At 45.7% G+C, this 24,030-nt stretch overlaps 1 protein-coding gene across 3 annotated transcripts in view; it reads left to right on the top strand.

The window, feature by feature from the left end:
- Positions 1-15,944, top strand: part of LOC121581256 (TBC1 domain family member 22B-like) — a 215,630-nt gene extending 199,686 nt beyond the window's left edge. For all 3 annotated transcript variants that reach the window (XM_045224755.1, XM_045224756.1, XM_045224754.1), the window contains one exon: positions 14,570-15,944. In XM_045224755.1, the coding sequence (XP_045080690.1) occupies positions 14,570-14,698 (129 nt within the window). In that variant the 3' untranslated portion in view covers positions 14,699-15,944. The remainder of the gene's footprint in view (positions 1-14,569) is intronic.
- Positions 15,945-24,030: the final 8,086 nt, after the last annotated feature.

Below are 24,030 nucleotides of genomic sequence, written 5' to 3'. Positions count from 1 at the left end.
ATAACATTTATTTAACAATCCCTTGAAAACGTAATGTAGTTGTCAATGGTTTTAGCGGAGCTGGGGTCTCCTTGCCCCCCAGCAGCCAAATCGAACGCTATTGTAACGTTTTATTGATAACGACCTATAATTATTGCATCATAATTTATCACTGCTATGACTTCACTAGACCCCCCCTCTAGACCTATAAAAGGGACCCCCGGCCCATCTAAAAGTCATTAAGTGTCTTATCTATCAATCACCGTGCCCAGACGACGGAGAGCATCCACCAGCCGCCCTGTCCGACAGTGCCGCGGCCCCAAGTTGTTGCAGGAGAGGAGGACGCAGGAGACGTTAGATAGGCTGGGTAACCTACCTGACCTAACTACCCTCCTGGTTCTCCCTCCCTCCCTGATAGTGCAGAGATGTTAAAGTCTGCTTAAATACAATGTGCTTTTAACAAAAACAATTATGACTTTTTATTATTAGATGGTTTAGAGTTTGTTTTAGGCAGTAGAGATGGATAAGTAGATAATAGCCGAATGATTAGGTATTTATTTGTTAGGGATAGATAGGGCCTACAATTAAAACATTGAAACATTGAATCATTGTATCTTTCCCTGACAATTAAATGTAACAATGTAGGCTATTTATTTAAAACATTGACACATTGATTAATCAACAGACCGATGCATTGCACCATCATGCTTTATCATGCCCTAATTTGCAGTTTCAGTCCCTAAATGAGACTATAGATTGAAGAAGGATAATATGAATTGCAATTAGTTCGTTCTAAAAAGTTTAACCTACAACAGTTTTCCAACCCTGGTCCTCCAGTACCCCCAACAGTACACATTTTTGTTGTAGCCCTGGACAAACACACCTCATTCAGGGCTTGATGACTAATTGACAAGTTGAATCAGGTGTGCTTGTAACGTTGTAACGTTGGCAGACAATGGAATAGAACAGGCAGGGAAATACAAATTGATAGGCTATTAGTTTTATGTATAAAGTTTATAGGATAATTTCAAGATCCAACCGTTATAAATGATATATCATTGACTCATAGTAATACTAATTTTGCAACATACAGCAATCCGGTACAGTCACTGCTGCGCATATTATCTATGGTAGCCCGTGAGTAAAATCTTCAACAGCATCTCATGATGATCCTCTGCCCTGTTCCCCCAACTCTTAAACTAACCCTCAAATCCTTTCAAATAATGCTATCAAATAAAGCGACTTATGTAATACGTCAAATAAGCATTAGACCTAAAGCATAGGCTGGTAGACAAACTGTAGAGGTGGAAATTACACTCCCACGCTTATATTTGGTCGCATCCGTGCAAGCTACAAATTCTAGCTGGTCACGTTACTCAAAACTGTATATTTTTGGGAAAGCTATAAAACTATGATTTGGTCAAACAGTAGCATCGATAGTTACCGGAGTGTAACTCCAGTTCTATGAGTGGAGCGGAGCCCCATAGGGGAGCTCTGCTCCTATTGGTTTACCCACTGCCCTAAGGCAGCATCAGCCTGAGACAAAATTATGCCCACACCTGCAGCCAATAGGAGTACAGGTGTCCCTATAAGAGGGGACGCTTCCCCTCAATCAGCCTCCCTTTATCTTCAGCGAGACTAGAGAGTATGGCAGGGCCTTAAGTCCTATGGGGCTCCGCTCCACTCATAGAACTGGAGTTACACCGGTAACTATCGTTCTATATCGTGGAGCTCCACCCTATAGGGGAGCTCTGCTCCTATTGGTTTAAGGCGGAGCGCAATGCTCTAAAATGTACTCCCTGCCGAGCCCAACACTTCCCATCAAAATGAAAAGGTCAGGCCTAGCAATGGCTGCAACCAAGTCCCGCAGTACTGTAACCACTGTATCACAATACAAAGTGTCACAATATACTGCGTCATCGGTCCAAACCCGCCCCACCTAGTCCAATGGTAACACCAATGACTAGTGGGCAGATCACCAGAATACGGGCCATACTAATCTGTACTAGCAGATAGATGATTCCTCAATATCCTGTTTCAACAATACCGGCCACTAATGGAATGACACAAAGTGTCACTCTACATTGTGTACACAGTAGCCCGCCCCACTCAATCAATGGAACCCCAAAGATTAGTGGGCAGATCCCAGAACATGATTCATACTAATCTGAACAAGCAGATAGATGACGTCACATTCCGTCAAAATTGTTATGACCGGTCTAATAATAGTACCGTAACCAAGGTTACTACTATTATCCCTCATCATTCCGCCTCAACCCAGTTATTCACACGTGGGCAGATCAATACATGCCTTCTACTGTACTGAACATGTCAGTCAGGAGTCATGTTAAAATATGTCCTTCTATCAGAAGCGCACCTGAAAGAGACCTGTCTCTTCAGTCCTGCATTCCTCTCTCTTACGTCAAGTCCTCCCTTCAGCCACGCTGAGTACAGACTGAGCCAAAGAGTTAGAAGACATATCCAAGAGATAGAACCGGATAAATGGAGACGGTGACGACCACGACGCCGCTGCACAGATATCCTCTACCCCTGTTCCTCTGAAAAGGGCAGTAGAAGCCGCTACTCCACGAGTGGAGTGGGCTCTTATACCATGAGGCAATTGTCGCCCCGCTGCCTCATAAGCTGTCTCAATGCCTTCACAAAGCCAAAGAGACAGCCGCTGTTTTGAAAGTGGTCTACCACGTGCAGCCGCACCGTGACACACAAACAACTGAGGCGATGACCTAATCGCTGCTGTGTGCTCAACGTAACACGCCAAAGTGCGCACTGGGTACAGGCGATGGAGCCTTTCCTCTCTCCTCTCCCCATGAGGAGGGGGAGAAAAAGCCCACAGCTCCACGGTCTGTGATCTATATGAGCTCTTAATAACCTTCGGCACAAATGCCGGGTTAGGACGTAACACCGCTCTGCTCAAATCGCCATTAATGGCAAGGCAGTTGGGTCTCGTCGAAAGAGCACACAATCACTAACATGCTTAGCAGTAGTCAAAGCGAGCAACAGTGCCGTCTTCATAGACAGCATCTTGAGGGGTATTTGATTCAATGGCTCGAACGGCAACTCAAAGAGCGCTTCGAGTACCAAAACCAAATCCCACTGAGGAAGCGTGGCTCTAGGCATTGGCCGAAGCATCCGCGTTCCTAATAAGAAACGTTTCACTAGAGGGTGGCTGAAGACAGTGTCTCTGCCAAACCCCTCGTGACAAGCTGAAATCGCAGCTGCAAACACCTTAATGGTGGCGCTGCTTATCAAACATAAACTGCAGAAAAGAGAGAACACTCGCAACCTGACAGTTCATGGGGTCTACATTCTCTGTGACACACCATTGTGAAAAAACGTTCCCTGGAAGTGGAACTGGCACGTGAACCCTGCATGGTCCTGATTACTGAATCAGATAACCCACGGCGCTCTAGCCTGTCCCTCTCAGGAGCCAAGCCTTCAGTGGTTGGCCGATTATGAGCAATCGCCCTATCGAGCCTCCCGCCTGAGACAACGCGTCCCATCGATGTGGAATTGGCCAAGCTGGCGCAATCAACATCTGACTCATCTCCGCGAACCATGGAGCCCCTGGGCGATCGGGGACCCCCTCGAGACATGAGGTCTGCTCCTACGTTCAAGTAGCCCGGAATGTGTGCTGCTCTCAATGAGCAAAGGTACTCGTGAGCCCACAGCCACAATTCCTCCGCCGACCGGTGGAGAGCAGGAGACCCGACTCCTCCCTGGCGATTTATGTAGGCTACTGTGGTCCGGTTGTCTGACCAGACCAGACATCGCGACCCCGAAGGGTAGACGCGAAGTGGGTCAGAACCAGTCGAACCGTTTCCAGCTCCAAGAGGTTGATGTGGCGACTCGAAAGAGGCCACACCCCTCCTATCGCTTGGGTCTGACATGTCCCTCCCCATCCAGTCAGAGAGGCATCTGTAAACACTGGAATGTAGGAGGACACTTTGCCTATCAGGACTCCGTACGTGAGAACGCGCGGGTCTCTCCAATAGTTCAGTTCTGCACTGAGCGAGAGAAGAACCACCACCAACCGATGACGTTGACGCACTGGGTCTAGTCTTAGTTGGGCGAACCATCGCTGCATCCTGCGCATGCGCAGGAGTCCCAGCGGAACCACGAAATGGGCTGACGACATGAGACCCAAGAGTGACATGACTGACAGCGCCATTACCGTGTGATTCGGACGACACTTTCTCAGGGCTAGCAACAAGGCTGCCCTTCGAGGGTCCGAAATTCGAGCCCTCATCATTAGTGTCTAGCTGTATTCCCAGGTAGACAATCTGATGACTGGGCCAGGGCGCGCTCTTTTTCCAATTCACAGCGAACCCCAGACGCGTGAGATGAATCACTGTCTGTGTCGTGTGAGTGAACGCCTGCTCTGCTGACGGGGCGAGAACCAGTAGGTCGTCTAGGTAGGCTAGTAGCCTTATTCCCTGACGACGCAACGGTTCCAATGCCGCCTCTACACACTTGGAAAACGTGCGAGGTGCCAGGGCGTACCCGAATGGCATCCTCGTGTATTCGTACGCCACCCCTTGAAAGGCGAATCGCAGAAACTTTCTGTGACGCGGCTGCACCGGCACATTAAAGTACGCGTCCTTCAGGTCTATGCTTGTACAAAAGTCTCCTATCTGGACACATTCCAGTAGACGTTTTGTCGTGAGCATTCGGAAGGGCCGTTTGGTTACGCTCTCATTGAGAATGCGTAAATCCAATATCGGCCTCATTCCCCCCGTCTTATTGGGCACCAGGAAGTAGGGTGAATATAGCCCTTTGTTCCTTTGCTCCTGGGGAACTACTGTGACCGCCTCCTTCGCCAAAAGTTCCGTAATCTCTGATACCAGAGCTGCCACTTTTTCGGGCGTTTTCATCACCGTCTCCACCACTCTCCTGAATGGGGGCGGGCCGGTGAAATTGGATGGCATAACCTTTCTGCAACGTCTGGTCTAGCCAGCGTGAGAGGGTACATCTTCGTTGCCACTCCCAGCAATGCAGAGAAAGCGGGCGAGCGCGAAGCTGTGGTACATTCAGTAGGAAGGACCTGTATTCCTCGATGGCCCTTGCCGCCGCTGTTCCCCAGCACTGAGGTGGTGGAACAGCCCAAGGCGGGCCTCCCGTGAAAGGGAGAGGAAACATCAGCGCGTTCTGAGAGAAACGGTGGCGCCGATACGTTGGTTCAACTCGTAACCGTAGTATTCCGGCCCTCCGTGAACGCAGCACGGGTCTGAACTGCACTGACTGAGGCCTTAGCCTGAGACAGCGCGCCATCCCCGAATAGCGGTTGCGTCATCCTGCCATTATCTGACTGAGACTGCAGCCTGCTATGTGAGACACTCACTACAGCACTCCTAGGAGTCTGTAAAGTGAGGTCTTTATGAGTTAATACAAGGCGGCGCCTTGATACCTTTCTTATACCTACCTTATTGGTAGGGTGGGGGGGAATAGCTCAGCGTGGTCCTCTGTAGCTCAGCTGGTAGAGCACGGCGCTTGTAACGCCAAGGTAGTGGGTTCGATCCCCTGGACCACCCATACACAAAAAAATATATATTATGCACGCATGACTGTAAGTCGCTTTGGATAAAAGCGTCTGCTAAATGGCATATTATTCTTAATATTATTATTATTTGTGCACCCATGGTGGGCTGAGCGGCACTCAGAGTGGTGGGAGAGAGCGAGAGGGAGTGAGGTAGGTCGAACGCTCTCGGATGTATTATGGAAAAGGGCTCTTTTTTGACAAAGTCAGGTGGAGCCAACTCTTTATTACACATATCATCAACAAAAACATTCTCCTCCATACCCTCAACCGAAGGGTGGGGGGGAATAGCGGGCACATTCGACTCTGTCGCTGCGCCATCTTCTATCCTCTCTCCTCCATCCCCTCAACCGAAGGGTGGGGGGGAATAGCGAGCACATCCCTCTCTCCTGCTGCTCGTAGCCGCCGTCTGGCGCCGGGCACGACGCAGTAGAACCTGGTCTACTCTGGGCGGTGGAGGTGGACGGCTTCTGGGTCACGTGGCCTAACCTCCCTGCCAGTGGCAGGTGTCTGTCTGAGCTGCTTCCTCTCCTCGTCAAGTTTAGTGAAACGCTCCGTCACCTCCTTGACGGCGACTCCGAAGAGTCCGTCGTCAGAAAGGGGGGCGTTCAAGAGCGACGCTCTGTCTGCTTCCTTCATGGTTGTCAGTGACAACCACAGGTGTCGTTCCGCAACCACCGAAGTGGCCATGGACCTCCCCGTGCAGAAGGGCCAACGCCTGAGTTAGGTGGAGAATAGCGCCAGAAATTCTGGATGCCTCTTCCTCCTCCTCCCTGTCTAGCTTAGTCTTACCCGTGGTTAAACGGGACAGAGAGGCCGCTAGGAGGGCAATATTATTTGCTGCTGCTACAGCTTGGGCTCCCAACGTAATGGACTTCTCTACCAGCTGCGCTGTGAGGCGGTCCTTTTGCGTCGGCAAGGTGGCCTTTTTGGAAGAGGGCCATGGACTCGAACCCGGCACGAGATACGCAGCCAGGGCGCTCTCTAGCCTGGGGATTCCTCTAGCGAAGCCCTGATGCCTTCCCTCCACTCTGGTGAATGGGAGGTACGACTTGGCCGGCGAACGCGCCACCAGAGGTGCCTCCCATGAGCCCTCGACGTACTTTGCCAGTGAGGGCATTGCTGGAGCCAGAGACTCTGCCGTCCCTCCTTGGCCGAAAATAGGGGCCGCCCTCCATCATATCCATTTCCGGTGCGGAGGGAATGGGGGGCAGTGCTATCTCCAAGCTTCGAGCAGCCCTCTCAATGAGTCCAGGAAAATCCGAACGCAGAGAGGCTGCGGCGAAGGACAGGGCTACTGATCTCTCAGAGCCCGTGTCGTCATCGCCCAGGGAATTACAAGACCTCTCACTTTCCAAAGGAAAGGGGGTCTTGAACGTCTGGGTCAGAGGGTCGGATTGTTCCATTGGAATATCCGTCTCCTCCCTATAATCCCTGTCTTCTCCGGAGTCAGCGCCATCTGATGATGCCTCTGAAGCAGAGGCTAGCACCGACAGCACGTCCTCCAGCTGGCGCAATTAGGGGGATCGCTGACGCCCTCCTTGGCGTGCTGTGAGCCCAAACACACGAAACATAAGTTGTGGGAGTCCACAGCCGTCATGGAGGTGCAGCGGCATTGAGCTCTGAAAAGAGCTTTTGGGGGTGGAACATTTCCTGGTGTGCTCATTCTAGGACGATGTCGATGACTGGAAAATCCGATGCCGTATCTCGTCCCGAGTCTTCTCTTCGTCTCTTCTTGGCTCTTCAGTCTAGTCCAGTCGCTGAAGATAAAGGGAGGCTGATTGAGGGGAAGCGCCCCCTCTTATAGGGACACCTGTACTCCTATTGGCTGCAGGTGTGTGCATAATTTTGTCTCAGGCTGATGCTGCCTTAGGGCAGTGGGTAAACCAATAGGAGCAGAGCTCCCCTATGGGGCGGAGCTCCACGATATAGAACTTGATTCCTGCATGAAAGTGTTTGCCCTGTCCCTGTTTCTCCCTGTGCACTCCCATGTAGCCTAGATGAATAGAAGGGGAGGAAGGGAGAAATGCATTCAAAATGAAATTGCGCAAAAGAACAGTAGGCTTTTGTGGTTTTGGTTCAGTTTCCCCTTCCTCAGATTAACCCCAAGTGAATTAGTGTGTGTGTGTGATATTTGTACAAAACAAGATGTAAGCGAATTCATTTCTATTGAACAAAATAAATCGGCAATTATTAAGCCCTATAACATTATAGCAAATCACTGGTTTAGGTATAGCTCATCAAAATATCTTTAGTCTAAATCTAAGTCTGGAGCCCTCCTAAACTGTTTATATACAGTACCAGTCAAAAGTTTGGACACACCTACTCATTCCAGGGTTTTTCTTTATTTTTACTATTTTCTACATTGTATAATATAGTGAAGACATCAAAACTATGAAAAAACACATATGGAATCATGTAGTAACCAAAAAAGTGTTAAACAAATCAAAACATATTTTATATTTGAGATTCTTCAAATAGCCACCCTTTGCCTTGTTGACAGCTTTGCACACTCTTGGCGTTCTCTCAACCAGCTTCATGAGGTAGTCGCCTGGAATGCATTTACATTAACAGGTGTGCCTTGTAAAAAGTTAATTTGTCGAATTTCTTTCCTTAATGCGTTTGAGGCAATCAGTTGTGTTGTGACAAGGTAGAGGTGGTATACAGAAGATAGCCTTATTTGGTAAAATACCAAGTCTATACTATGGCAAGAACAGCTCAAATAAGCAAAGACAAATGACAGCCCATCATTACTTTAAGAAATGAAGGTCAGTCAATCCGGAAAATGTCAATAACTTTGAACGTTTCTTAATGTGCAGTCACAAAAACCATCAAGCGCTATGATGAAACTGGCTCTCATGAGGACCACCACAGGAATGGAAGACCCAGAGTTACTTCTACTGCAGAAGATAAGTTCATTAGAGTTACCAGCTTCAGAAATTGCAGCCCAAATAAATGCTTCGGAGTTCAAGTAACAGACACATCTCAACATCAACTGTTCAGAGGAGACTGCATGAATCAGGCCTTCATGGTTGAATTGCTGCAAAGAAACCACTACTAAAGGACACCAATAAGAAGAGAGAGACTTGCTTGGGCCAAGAAATACGAGCAATGGACATTAGACTGGTGGAAATCTGTCCTTTCGAGTCCAAATTTGAGATGTTTGGTTCGAACCGCCGTGTCTTTGTGAGACGCATAGTAGGTGAACGGATGATTTCCGCATGTGTGGTTCCCAACATGAAGCATGGAGTAGGAGGTGTGATGGTGTGCAGTCATACTGCTCTAATGAATGCAGTTGAGAGAGACGTTGTACACAGACACATAAGCAAGCATGTACGCGCACACACATAGCCGTCTTATTTCAAACTGCATGTTCATGAATTGTTTATGGCTCATTGAACAAGCATGGGAAACAGTGTTTAAACCCTTTACAATGAAGATCTGTGAAGTTATTTGGATTTTTACTAATTATCTTTGAAAGACAGGTTCCTGAAAAAGCGATGTTTCTTTTTTTGCTGAGTTTAGTATCAGTTCTCTATGTTTGATAAGTAGTATGGAGCTGCAGCTCAGAGTGTTGTTTCTTCACCCTATGTAATGTATTTTCAGTGAAATCTATTTATTTTTGTTCAGAGAAATTAGTCATTGAATTTGTTGGGTTTATGTCCCATACTACATCCTGATAATACCAGGTTCTGACCAACAGATGGTGCTGTTCTGCTATTAGATGTAAATTGTTTTAAGAATCCCACCCATTGTTAAAGGGATAGTTAACCTAAATTACAAAACACATTTAGAAGTGGTGCCGGAGAAGATGGCTGCCGTTTTACAGCCCTCTAACCAATTGTTCTATTATGTGACTCCTGAGTGGCGCAGTGGTCTAAGGCACTGCATCGCAGTGCTAACTGTGCCACTAGAGATCCTGGTTCGAATCCAGGCTCTGTCGCAGCCGGCCGCGACCGGGAGACTCATGGGCGGCGCACAATTGGCCCAGCGTCGTCCAGGGTAGGGGAGGGAATAGCCGGCAGGGATGTAGCTCAGTTGATAGAGCATGGCGTTTGCAACGCCAGGGTTGTGGGTTCGTTTCCCACGGGGGGCCAGTATAAAAACATATGTATTCACTAACTGTAAGTCGCTCTGGATAAGAGCGTCTGCTAAATGACTAAAATTTAAATGTAATGTGTGTTTTTTCGCGTTATTTGTAATTTATTCTGTACATAATGTTTCTGCCATCATCTCTTATAACCAAAAAACGCTTTTGGATATCAGGACAGCGATTACTCACCTCGTATTGGACAAAGATTTTTTCTTCAACGAGTCGGACGCGAAGGATATCCTACACACACCCGACAAGGCCCAAATCCCCGTCATTCGCAGGAGAAAGAGACAGAGATATCGTGGCCGTAGGTCGGGGTGCCTTGTAAGGATCCGACGGCGAGCGAGTAAACTGCCTCTTCCATCAATCCTATTAGCCAATGTTCAATCATTTGAAAATAAAGTGGATGACCTAAGATTGCGGTAATCCTACCAACGGGACATTAAAAACTGTAATATCTTATGTTTCACCGAGTCGTGGCTGAACGACGACATGGACAACATACAGCTGACGGGATATATGCTACATCGGCAGGATAGAACGGCCGACTCCGGTAAGACAAGGGGTGGCGGTCTGTGTATATTTGTAAACAACAGCTGGTGCACAAAATCAAATACTAAGGAAGTCTCGAGGTTTTGCTCGCCTGAGGTAGAGTATCTTATGATAAGCTGTAGACCACACTATTTACCAAGAGAGTTTTCATCTATATTTTTCATAGCTGTCTATTTACCACCACAAACCAATGCTAGCATTAAGATTGTACTCAATGAGCTGTATAAGGCCAACAGGAAAACGCTCATCCAGAGGCAGCGCTCCTACTGGCCAGGGACTTTAATGCAGGGAAACTTTAATCCATTCTACCTCATTTCTACCAACATGTTAAATGTGCAACCAGAGGAAAAAAAACTCTAGACCACCTTTACTCCACACACAGAGACACATACAAAGCTCTCCCTCGCCCTCCATTTGACAAATCTGACCATAACTCTATCCTCCTGTTTCCTGCTTATAAGCAAAAACTAAAGCAGGAAGCACCAGTGACTCGGTTAATAAAAAAGTGGTCAGACGACGCAGATGCTAAGCTACAGGACTGTTTTGCTAGCACAGACTGGAACATGTTCCGGGATTCTTCAGATAGCATTGAGGAGTACACCACATCAGTCACTGGCTTCATCAATAAGTGCATCGATGACGTCGTCCCCACAGTGACCGTACGTACATACCCCAACCAGAAGCCATGGATTACAGGCAACATCCGCACTAGATCTGCCGCTTTCAAGGAGCGGGACTCTTACCCGGACGCTTATAAGAAATCTCGCTATGCCCTCCGACGAACCATCACAGGCAAAGAGTCAATACAGGACTAAGATTGAATCGTACTACACCGGCTCTGAAGCTCGTCGGATGTGGCAGGGCTTGAAAACTATTACAGACTGCAAAGGGAAGCACAGCCGCAAGCTGCCCAGTGACACAAGCCTACCAGACGAGCTAAACCACTTCTATGCTCGCTTCGAGGCAAGCAACACTGAAGCATGCATGAGAGCACCAGCTGTTCCGGATGACTATGTAATCACGCTCTCCGTAGCCGATGTGAGTAAGACTTTTAAGCAGGTCAACATTCACAAGGCCGCAGGGCGGACGGATTACCAGGACGTGTACTCCGAGCATGTGCTGACCAACTGGCAAGTGTCTTCACTGACATTTTCAACATGTCCCTGACTGAGTCTGTAATACCAACATGTTTCAAGCAGACCACCATAGTCCCCATGCCCAAGGACACTAAGATAACCTGCCTAAATGACTACCGACCCGTAGCACTGACGTCTGTAGCCATGAAGTGCTTTGAAAGGCTGGTCATGGCTCACATCAACACCATTATCCCAGAAACCCTAGACCCACCCAAATTTGCATACCGCCCCAACGGATCCACAGATGATGCAATCTCTATTGCACTCCACACTGCCCTTTCCCAGCTGGACAAGAGGAACACCTACGTGAGAATCCTATTCATTGACTACAGCTCAGCGTGCAACACCATAGTGCCCTCAATGCTCATCACTAAGCTAAGGATCCTGGGACTAAACACCTCCCTCTGCAACTGGATCCTGGACTTCCTGACGGGCCGCCCCCAGGTGGTAAGGGTAGATAACAACACATCTGCCACGCTGATCCTCAACACGGGGGCCCCTCAGGGGTGCGTGCTCAGTTCCCTCCTGTACTCCCTGTTCACCCATGACTGCATGGCCAGGCACGACTCCAACACCATCATTTAAGTTTTCCGACGACACAACAGTGGTAGGCCTGATCACCGACAACGATGAGACAGCCTATAGGGAGGAGGTCAGAGACCTGGCCGTGTGGTGCCAGAATAACAACCTCTCCCTCAACGTGACCAAGACAAAGTAGATGATTGTGGACTACAGGAAAAAAAAACAGGACTGAGCACGCCCCCATTCTCATCGACAGGGCTGTAGTGGAACAGGTTGAGAGCTTCAAGTTCCTTCGTGTCCACATCACCAACAAACTATCATGGTCCAAACACACCAAGACAGTCGTGAAGAGGGCAAGACAAAGCCTATTCCCCCTCAGGAGACTGAAAAGATTTGGCATGGGTCCTCAGATCCTCAAAAAGTTCTACAGCTGCACCATCGAGAGCCTTCTGACTGGTTGCATCACCGCCTGGTATGGCAAATGCTCGGCCTCCGACCGCAAGGCACTACAGAGGGTAGTGCATACGGCCCAGTACATCACTGGGGCGAAGCTTCCTGCCATCCAGGACCTCTATACCAGGCAGTGTCAGAGGAAGGCCCTCAAAATTGTCAGACTCAGCCACCCTAGTCATAGACTGTTCTCTCTGCTACCGCACGGCAAGCGGTACCAGAGCACCAAGTCTATGTCCAAAGGCTTCTCAACAGCTTCTACCCCCAAGCCATAAGACTCCTGAACAGCTAATCATGGCTACCCGGACTATTTGCACTTTCCCCCCCACCCCCACCCCGTCCCCCTTTTTTACTCTGCTGCTACTCTGTTTATTATTTATGCATAGTCACTTTAACTCTACCCACATGTACATATTACCTCAATTACCTTGACTAGCCGGTGCCCCCGCACATTGACTCTGCACCGGTACCCCCCTGTATATAACCTCCCTACTGTTATTTTATTATTATTTAGTTATTAGCTTCTTTTTTTTTACTTTGCATTGTTGATTAAGGGCTTGTAAGTAAGCATTTCACTGTAATGTCTACACCTGTTGTATTCGGCGCATGTGGTAAATCAAATGTGATTTGATTTGATTTTCTAACTCTGTAAGCAGTCTATGGACCAGGTATTACAGCAACCCATGCTTCGGTTTTGTTTACCTGGCCACTGTTTCAAATGCTAACTTTTTAGCGTTTATGGCACAAATCCAATGCTTGTCAGTGGTACCTAATATTAGCATTTTTGCGCTTCATATCCAAATCATGGGAACCGGTTAATAACATTTTACGTTTCAAGCATTTTTTTCAGTCCCACAAAAAAATCTAATCAAAGCGCCTATGCAAAGCACTCACTCTGTCACTCAGAAACGTCTCCTTCCTGTGTCTGCCTGCCATCTAGTTTTCTAAGCTATTTAAAGATAGTATAATTATCACGTTTCACATTGGATTTATTAACAACAATAAGGTAAGATGTGATTTGAGTTCTGGTGCCGCTGCACATACAAGCTTGTTAGCTAGCTCTGGTCCATGGCGTTGAGCTAGCCTCGGCATTGAGCCAACTCTCCAACGTTCAAAGTTCCTCCATATATTAGCCGCTTCTCCGTAGCTAGATATCTTGCTAGGATATAATTATGTGATTCAGTGAAGTAATGATAGGCCTACTAATATACTAAATGTCTTATCATGATGCCTAGCGCTTTAAGCCAAGCCTCCTCCATGTCCATTCCTCTCTCTTGCGCTCTCCCCATCCCGCAGTCACATCTCGCGCCCTACACTTGTCTGTCTATCAAGCATACAAACAACTTGCTTGCCCGGTCCATAGAAAGCTGCTCTATCGTCAATGATTGGTGGAGTAATTGAATGAGCTAAATGTAAAAACTGTTTTTCAAAAGTTAAAAAAGGAACAGCAAGGAATGATATAAACCAGTACTTTTTTCTGGTTCAAACCGGTTCAGAACTTTATTATGTTGGTCGGAACAGTGGAACGGAACGAAAAACATAGTCGTTCTGCTCAGAGCGAAACTACACACGGCAGATTGTTAAATAGAATCACTCGCTGATTGAAAGTGTAAGTGTGTTCCTCTTGCTGTGATGGTGCTTGTGCTTCACTGGTTGGTGTTATAAAGCAGGCAGTGTGTGTGTGAGGCGCTCGTTACTGAGCTGATGCTCTCGCTACTGTTGCCCCTGGCGACACCTTCACATTCACACACTATAGTGTTCACAGAGTGGTGCCCTTCTCTCTCTCTCTCTCTCTCTCTCTCTCTCTCTCTCTCTCTCTCTCTCTGTTTCTCTCTCTCTCTCTCTCTCTCTCTCTCTCTCTCTCTCTCTCTCTGTTTCTCTCTCTCTCTCTGTTTCTCTCTCTCTCTCTCTCTCTCTCTCTCTGTCTCTCTCTCTCTCTCTCTCTCTCTCTCTCTCACTTGGTTCTCTCTCTCGGTTCTCTCTCTCTCTCTCTCTCTCTCGCTCTCTCTCTCTCTCTCTCACTTGGTTCTCTCTCTCTCTCTCTCTCTCTCTCTCTCTCTCTCTCTCTCTCTCTCTCTCTCACTTGGTTCTCTCTCTCTCTCTCTCTCTCTCTCTCTCTCTCTCTCTCTCATTGGCCATATCACTTCTTCTCTGTGTCTCACTGCACTCCTCTCACTCTCTCTCTCTTTCCTCTCCTCCTCTTTTTCTCTCTCTCGCTCTCTCTCTTTCTACCTTCAGCTCCACTAAATCATTCTGTTGTTTCTCTCTCTCTCTGCCCCACAGGGTCTGATGATCCTGCTGCAGAACCTGCCCACCATGCACTGGGGCAACGAGGAGGTCAGCGTGCTCCTGGCCGAGGCCTACAGGCTGAAGTTTGCCTTCGCTGACGCCCCCAACCACTACAAGAGATGAGTGTGGCCCCCCATTACCCCTGGACAGCTAGCTACTGAACCCCTGACAGAGGCCCCCTGGAGGACGGATGGTTGGATGGACCCCCTCCTAGACTTTCTTGTCCCTCAGCAGTCCACGACCGTTGCTACTAGTAGATTAAAACAAAAACAATGTTTGCGTCCCAAATGGCACCCTATTCTCTACAAAGTGCATTACTTTTGACCATAGCCCCAAGTAGTGCACTATGTAGGGAGTAGGGTGCCATTTGGGAAGCAGACCAGCGTGTGCTGCTTCTTCGTGTACCGTTCTAACCGACTGTTCTTCTTGACTCCTCTTCTCTTTGTACTTCACGATGAAATGACATTTGTGCAACACTCCAACAACATCAATGCCTGTCCCATCGAAGTAGACCCCAACCAAAAAAGAAAGACCTCCAGTCGGGGGGGGGGGAGAGAGACCTTCTGTACTAGGTTTATATCTGTCACTTTTGAGGACACACACGTCATCATTCTAGTCATCCCTAGCTGGCATCGAGCTCTTCTCTCATCTCCACGCTCCGTGCTTTCAGTTCAAGTCAAGCGGTCAAATTACCAGAGACAAGTAGGTTTTTAGTTAAAAACAGAAACACATTCACATAAAAGGCAATAATTAGCTAATAGGGAGAAAGTATCTGTTATTATTATGGACGGTTTCTTTCGGACTCTGACATGGTCCGCAGGGCTGGATCTAATAATATAATGTCTAACAACACTCTCTGAACTCTATTGTATTATGTCAGATATTTGTCGGTTGGCTGAGGGAGGGACGAGTGTTGCGTGACTCTGCCTGACCTACGATCATCTCTGAACCTAGGACTCACTACCTCACTCAATCAGTCTATCAGTAAGACACATTAGTACAGCACCATGTAGTAGTTAGCAGTCACCTTTTAGGCCAGGAGATTTCCTAATTAGGTCACATGGTCAGAAAAAAAACTCCTGGCCGTAGCCCTTTACACTCGTACCCTTATACGGGATGAAAATGGCAGATTTGGCCACTAATAAACAACTAAATTGGAACGCAGTGGCTGTACAGTAACATGCTATACATGTCAGAGCACTGGCGCTGCACTTCACAGCGCTCTATGGGTTTTGACTGACAGCCGTTCTGAACTTGAGCACCTTGCGCGACTTTGCTGTAAATTAATGTGTTTTCAGTCAATTTACCTGGTAAAAAATAAGAATAATACATACATACATTTTTTGTTGTCTGAGTGAGGGAAATGCTGTAAATTCTGAAAGATGAGACATTGAGGATTATAACAAATACCGCTTTGATGTCATACAAGCAAGCCAAACACCCATGAGTCCAAATGTACACATCACATTTCCATATCATATATAGTGTCAGCGTTTATGATCACTATGTTTGATATACAGTTACAAGATGACATGACGTCATACACTGAGTGAACAGAATGAGCCTATGTTTGTCTATTGTGAAGAAAATGTGTCACGGCACACGCACTTGAATGCACGCAAGACTCCTTTCTATGCGCACCAAGATTATGATCGGTTTCCCTGAATTGCATTGTGAAAGCAAGTAATATCGTATTTTGTAACTGAGCTAGTCATGTTTGCAGTAGAAGAAGCTTTCAAATGATGCCCACCTGACCCAGATTGCGATTTATGAATGGGCCGTTTTTGGATTGCGTCAACAACAACAGTAATTGTGTGATGATGGGGATGCAGGGTTGTGTTTCAAACAAAACAACCACAAGTGTGTTTGCTCTAGTTCCTCAACGGCACAGCTAGGAGAGCTCAGAAAGCCACCTTATAGTTGAAGACTCTTCTTTGAGTCATAAAAGGGCATAGGAACTGTGCACACGTTAGAGAGGTGTGTGGCCACAAGGAGACACCAGTTAGTCCTCTCACTCAAACCCTTGTAATTATTTTGTCTTATGTTGCACCTACCCCACATTTTCCAGGGATGTTCTTATCATGTTACTGAATATATCCAGAGTATTTTCAGATTTTGTTATCAACAAATGCGGCATAAAGTACAGTAAATGTAGAATGCACATAAAATCAAGTTTAATACTTTTCCCATAATCTCCTAACTGTTCCCTTTCAATTGCTACTATGGTTATGCATATGCTTTTCATATTTCTTCTGTAAGACATTTAGCCCTATCCATATAGTCCAATTTCCACGAGTGTAAAGGGTTAGAAATTACTTTTCAAAACCCAGAAGTAGGACCATGAGTTTTGTTTTTTCTTGTCAGGCTACGTGTATAGGAAAAACTCCTGGACTACGACAATTAGTAACTGCTCATAGCCCAGAACTAGGGCCCATAATTTGATTTTTGGTCAGGAAAAACTAATGTGCTGGCGTGGGTCATTGTACCCAGTCTAGTAGCTTTGTTCGTTATTCAGTCTATTCATAAACACTGATTGACTGAGGATGTTAGGGTGTAATACATTAACTCTCTCCATTTGCCTTAATTTGACTGCTTGGGTTTTTTATTTGATGTACCAAAAGATGTGATAGTTTGTTTTTGCCTGAGGTATCAACTACCACCACCATATTGGTGTAGAGCCCTCAAACTCAAGTCTGGACATTGTTCCCCTCTAATCAGGGACTGATTTAGACCTGGGACAACAGGTGGGTGCAATTATCAGGTAGAACAGAAAACCAGCAGGCTCCGGACCTCGTGGGGTACGAGTTGTATACCCCTTGTGTAGAGGGCTGATATACAATGTAAATTAGACGTTGAAATAATATGTACAACTTTTGTCATCAAAAACATCCTGTCAGGTAACGATGAAGACCAATAATTGTTGCATGAACCCCTCAATGATGTGTATGATGATATGTGGGTTGGGAATGTATGGATGGGACAGCTTCATTCTCTCAGTATTTCAACCTCCTCGGCTTCTTTTGATCATGTCGGTAATATTTTTGCTCTCCATGTCAGTTCCAGGCCCAATATCCTATTCTCACACTGATTAGAAACTGAAAAAAACAGCACTTGATAAAAGTCCATTTTCGTCACTTTTTTTTAACGAAATATATTATTTGGAATCAGCTTAAAAAATATATATAATAATAATAATATATATATATATATATATATATATATATAGATCTCCTCCCTTTTTTATATACTGTTTACATGAGCCTATTAATTTGTGCCTAATGTAGAGATAGCAGATGATCATCATGAATATTTATTTTACCTTAATTTAAGCTCTCTGCAAATGAAACGAGAAGGTTTATTCAGTTGCCGCATTCATTCTCTGTGTTTGCTAAGTCATGACAGTGTTCTGCATCCAAAATGGCACCCTATTCCCTATATAGTGCACTACTTCCGACCAGAGCCCTATGCGCCCTGGTCAAAGTAGTGCCCGATATAGGGAATAGGGTGCCATTTGGGACGCAAACACATCAGTAAGTCTAGCAGCTGCCTTCTCTGGTGTCCTTATGTGTTTCAACTTGGTTTGATGTCCCGAACAAACCTTACACACACACACCCCTTTGGGTAAAAGGCACATGCCCTGGGTTACCATGGTTACGGTGATGACCAGGTGTCCGTCCGCTGGCTGGAGCCCTCGGACACACACACACACACACTGGACATTGCAGTCAGAATCTCATGGGGCATGACCCAACATGTTTGATCTGCCTCCTAAAGCCTTTTTTTTTAAGAGTTGTATTTTACTCTTTCTTTTGTTCTGTTTCTTTTCAGAGATGTTAAAATGTTTCTGACCAAACTAAGACTGGTCCTCTTTCCCTTCTGACTAAGACATCAAAGTTTGAATCTCATACAGTGGAGAGGGATCGTGAAAGTGTTTTGGAATTTTAAGTGTACAGAGCAAATTAATTTTGAAACAAAGATCTGTAAATAGAAACATTTGTAAATAAATGCTATATATGACCAAACTGTTTGTATACATTCATGGATATAAACTAGTTGTACTGTAAATATCAAATCTGAATTTCATGCTTCAATTAAGCAATAAGGCCAATGTACCACGGCAAGGGCTGTTCTAATGCAAGACACAACACAGAGTGAATGTGTACAGCCCTTAGCCGTGGTATATTGGTCATATACCACAAACCCCCGAGGTGCCTTATTGCTATTATAAACAGGTTACCGACTTAATTAGAGCAGTAAAAATGTATGTTTTGTCATACCTGTGGTATATGGTCTGATATACCACAGCTGTCAGCCAATCAGCTTTCAGGGCTCAAACCACCCAGTTTGTAATATCAAATAAGATTAGAAGAAGTGTATATATTCAACACCAGAACTACCCACTGGTTTCATGTCTCCATATCACACAATGAAAACATGAAGATTACAAGTATTTACGTTGTTATTTAAATTACTTTAACCTAGGCTGAGGGCACTCCAACCCAGGCATGCTAAGCAACTGCATAAATAAGCACTTTAATAGCTTCTACATTGTTTGCCTAGACTGCTGTATTAATAACTTCTGTATTGTATGCGTGTGGCTGCTGCTCCCCACACAGACACGCGCACGCGCACTGCCTCGGCTGGTAAACATGTTTTGTTGTGGTCCCTGTGGAGTGGTGGTGCCGCGGTGCCCCAGGTTTTGTAATTAGGCACTTTAATGTGTGGAGGGAGACCCTTGTTCTCTCTCTACCTCTATTTTTCCCTTCCTCTCTCTCATTAAGCTAATTGATGTTCACAGTGGCAGGAATTAAAAGGTCATTAGAATCACCTGGACTTCCTGAGTCGCTCACACATGGTACAGGTGAGATGGGACTCACAATGACCCCCTTTCACGGAGGTAGATTCGGCTGTAGGGCATGTACAGTGCTGTGCAGAGAAATATAGAGTTTGGCAAACGTTGTTTGAGATTTATGACGGCTCAAATAACACCCTACAGTGGGACTACTTTATACAGTGGTAAATAGGGTGTAATTTGGGATTTTGCATTAGAATTATAATGGAGGCCATGCTCCAAGATGACCACATTCTGAAGAGAAGAATGCAAATTGGAGTGTTTGTCATGGATTGTTTGATGTCAACATAAAACATAGTCTGAAATCTGTAGCTGCTGTATGTCTATGCCTCTACATGCTGAACTCTGCGTAGTAGCTATGTCTACAGAATGTCTCCATAGAGAGACCGCAGTGCACAGAAAGCTGTCCATACAGAACAGTACACAAGGTTGCTATGGTTATCATCAGTGAACTCTGCTTTAGTGCTCCTCCAGTCTGTAATGAATAATAATATTAAATATAGCTGTGAGCAGCAATGAACAGGGGTCACAGGATGACAGAAAATATCAGTTGGATAATAAAGCACTCTATCATGTATAAATTATTTTCCTTTATGTGCAGTCATTCATTCGGAAATGGGCAGCCATGGGTGGGAGCAAAATAGGTACATGAGGGCAATGCACGCCATCATCTTCCAGATGGCATTTTGGCTGTTGAATGACCTCCTGACATGTCAAATCAACATTTATTGGTCTCGCTCACAGATTTGTGTTATAGCAGGTGCAGCGAAATGCTTATGTTACTATATAATATTATAATAATAATAATAATATGCCATTTAGCAGACGCTTTTATCCAAAGCGACTTACAGTCATGCGTGCATACATTTTTGTGTATGGGTGGTCCCGGGGATCGAACCCACTACCTTGGCGTTACAAGCGCCGTGCTCTACCAGCTGAGCTACAGAGGACCACTATCTCTCAACAGTGCAGTAGAATGTCTAGCAAATACAATACAAATACAAAAAATCTCAACAAGAAATGATAGAACAAGTCCAATTAACAATCCAGAGTAGATATATTAGCGTGAGCATGTCAGAATCCAGAATATACAGTGCATTTGGAAAGTATTCAGACCCCTTCACTTTTTCCACATTTTGTTACATTACAGCCTTATTCTAAAATAGATGCAATATTTTTTTCCCCTCATCAATCTACACACAATAACCCATAATGACAAAGCGAAAACAGGTTTTTAGAAATTTAGACATTTTAAAAACAGAAATACCTTATTTACATTCAGACCCTTTGCTATGAGACTTGAAATTGAGCTCAGGTGCATCCTGTTTCCATTGATCATCCTTGAGATGTTTCTACAACTTGATTGGAGTCCACCTGTGGGAAATTCAATTGATTGGACATGATTTGTAAAGTCACACACCTGTCTATATAAGTTGACAGTGCATGTCAGAGCAAAAACCAAGCCATGAGGTCGAAGGAATTGTCCGTAAAGCTCAGAGACAGGATTGTGTCGAGGCACAGATCTGGGGAAGGGTATCAAAAAATGTCTGCAGCATTGAAGGACCCCAAGAACACAGTGAACTCCATCATTCTTAAATGGAAGACGTTTGAAACAACCAAGACTCTTCATAGAGCTGGCTGCCCGGCTAAACTGTGCAATCAGGGAAGAAGGGCCTTGGTCCGAGAGGTGACCAAGAACCCGATGGTCACTCTGACAGAGCTCCAAAGATCCTCTGTGGAGATGGGAGAACCTTCCAGAAGGACAACCATCTCTACAACACTCTACCAATCAGGCCTTTACGGTAGAGTGGCCAGACGGAAGCCACTCCTCAGTAAAAGGCACATGACAGCCCGCTTGGAGTTTGCTAAAAGGCACCTAAAGGACTGTCAGACCATGAGAAACAAGATTGACCGCTTTGGCCTGAATGCCAAGTGTCACGTCTCGAGGAAACCTGGCACCATCCCTACAATGAAGCATGGTGGTGGCAGCATCATGCTGTGGGAAGGTTTTTCAGCGGCAGGGACTGGGAGACTAGTCAGGATCGAGGTAAAGATGAACGGAACAAAGTACAGAGAGATCCTTGATGAAAACCTGCACCAGAGCGCTCAGGACCTCAGACTGGGGCGAAGGTGCACCTTCCAACAGGACAACGACCCTAAGCACACAGCCAAGACAACGCAGGAGTGGCTTCGGGACAAGTCTGTGAATGTCCTTTAGTGGCCCAGCCAGAGCCCGGACATTAACCTGATCGAACATCTCTGGAGAGACCTGAAAATAGCTGAGCCGTGTCGCTCCCCATCCAACCTCACAGAGCTTGAGAGGATCTGCATAGAAGAATGGGAGAAACTCCCCAAATACAGGTGTGCCAAGCTTGTAGCGTCATACCCAAGAAGACTCGATGCTGTAATCGCTGCCAAAGGTGCTTTTTTACATCTAAAAACCTGTTTTTGCTTTGTAATAATGGGGTATTGTGTGTAGGTTGAAGGGGGAAAAAACGATTTAATCCATTTTAGTGTCATGACTGTCCTGTGAGGATCCAAATAGGTCAGATCAGGTTTGCAATTAATAACTTTAACCAGACCCCCTCTCACCCGCAGAGAGGGAGGAGGAGGGAACTGTTGTGGGGTTGACACCTCACACCCTGTTGTAAATCAAGGAGAGAAGATTCAGGTCTCCCTCTCCAATGTTCACCAGAGGAATGTTCCTTTGTTTCCACAAACTTTTCCGGCCGAAACACTTAACACGTTCTAAAGTGAATACTGGAACAATATTTCTAACGTAGAATGTGGGGAATGGTCAGAGGCGATCTATAGAACACTAATGTCAATTGGGTTGTTATTTTGTGATGTCATTAAAAATGTTATAAAGGAAATATTGTAACTTGGAAAGTATACCCCATATATATGCGAAGTTTCCATCTTATGCGTTGTGCATGTAATATGAAAAATGATAAGTATTTTTGTTAAGATAGGGATGTGATTTGAGAACGCTGTAAGAGATAATTGTTTCCATAAGCTTTGCACAGTAAGTAGTCACGCCCCCGAGTGAGGTCAGAGAGTGTGTCAGCCTGACGGAACCGGCCCTTTCGAGCGGAGTTTATAAAAGGATGGGTTATGAATTAACATATCAGACCAGAAAACGTGAAGCGCCGCTACACGTTTAGAATGGTTGGAACTTCGAAAGCTAGTTTAAGTAGGACCATCCTCTGTTACTCTGATCAAGCCATCGTGTGACGCTACTCTCATCATCCCACTGGGTACCATCGATACGGCTGGCTAGCCTATCTTCAAAGAAGCAACTTCAAGAGCGAATGGAAGTAAAAACCATTCTGTTGTTCTGTTCAAGACTACAAGACAAGTCACCAGATACCGGACAACTACAGAGGAGAACAACAGTAGAAGACTTGTTGGAACATTTTGGACAATCAGAGCCTTACCATCGTGCCGCGAGAAGGCCCAACTCCCTTGCCAGGGCGGTCCTGTCCACCGAGAGATACACGGCGAACCAGGCCTTGCACATACACAAACGTTTTAGAACACCTACTCATTCAAGGGTTTTTCTTTATTTTTACTATTTTCTACATTGTAAAATAATAGTGAAGACATCAAAACTATGAAATTACACATATGGAATCATGTAGTAACCAAAAAAGTGTTAAACAAATCAAAATATATTTTATATTTGAGATTCTTCAAATAGCCACCCTTTGCCTTGATGACAGCTTTGCACACTCTTGGCATTCTCTCAACCAGCTTCACCTGGAATGCTTTTCCAACAGTCTTGAAGGAGTTCCCTCATATGCTGAGCACTTGTTGGCCGCTTTTCCTTCAAACTTCTCCTCTGGGCCCCTCAGCTGACCTATTCCAGTGCTAGCAAACCTGATCCAATTTGTCAACTAATTATCAAGCCCTTGATCAGGTGAATTAGGTGAGCTAGTTCAGGGCTACAACAAAATTGTGAAATGTCTGGGGGTCCCTGGGAGGAGGTTTGAAAACCTCTTATCTAGAGTAGGCTATGTTACAATATGAAAAAGACAAAGGCCTGCAAACTGTAATGCTTCTGATGGCATGGTATGAAGTCATAACACGGATGTTGATGAGTTTGAGTTAAGTTTAGATGTGTAGTTATTTTTAAAGTAGACAAGTATTGATACTGCTGAAGAGATTGGATTAACAGCTATTAACCAATGTCAACACATCATGTAGCTATAGTGATCACACACACACACACACTCTCTCTCTCCCCTCCCCTCTTCCCCTCTGTAGTGATGTCTATTTTTACTGAGAAATTATTAATTAAGAAAGGCTTTACAAAGAAGAATGTAACATTCCATCTAGCTAGCTACACATCAAAGTTGTGTCCTTGAGATCCTTGTCCTTTGCCTCGCGCTATAGGCTATATATCTGCTGCTGTGCTGGCTGGAATTGTTGCAGGCTTGGCAGCCCTAAGTCTTGCAGTGATAAAGACCGAATGGTTTGATGCTGCCCAGCATGGAACACATAATTGCCTTCGAGGGATAAGCCCCTGCCCCGGTCGGAGCCCTGGACACTCATTCCCTCCTAACGGCAAATGTCACAACCACTTATTCAAATGACAACTCAA

Source organism: Coregonus clupeaformis, chromosome 14, assembly GCF_020615455.1.
Source record: "Coregonus clupeaformis isolate EN_2021a chromosome 14, ASM2061545v1, whole genome shotgun sequence".
Taxonomy (NCBI): Eukaryota; Metazoa; Chordata; class Actinopteri; order Salmoniformes; family Salmonidae; genus Coregonus; species Coregonus clupeaformis.
Note: the sequence above shows the minus strand (reverse complement) of the source record. Positions and strands in the feature narration are given on the sequence as shown.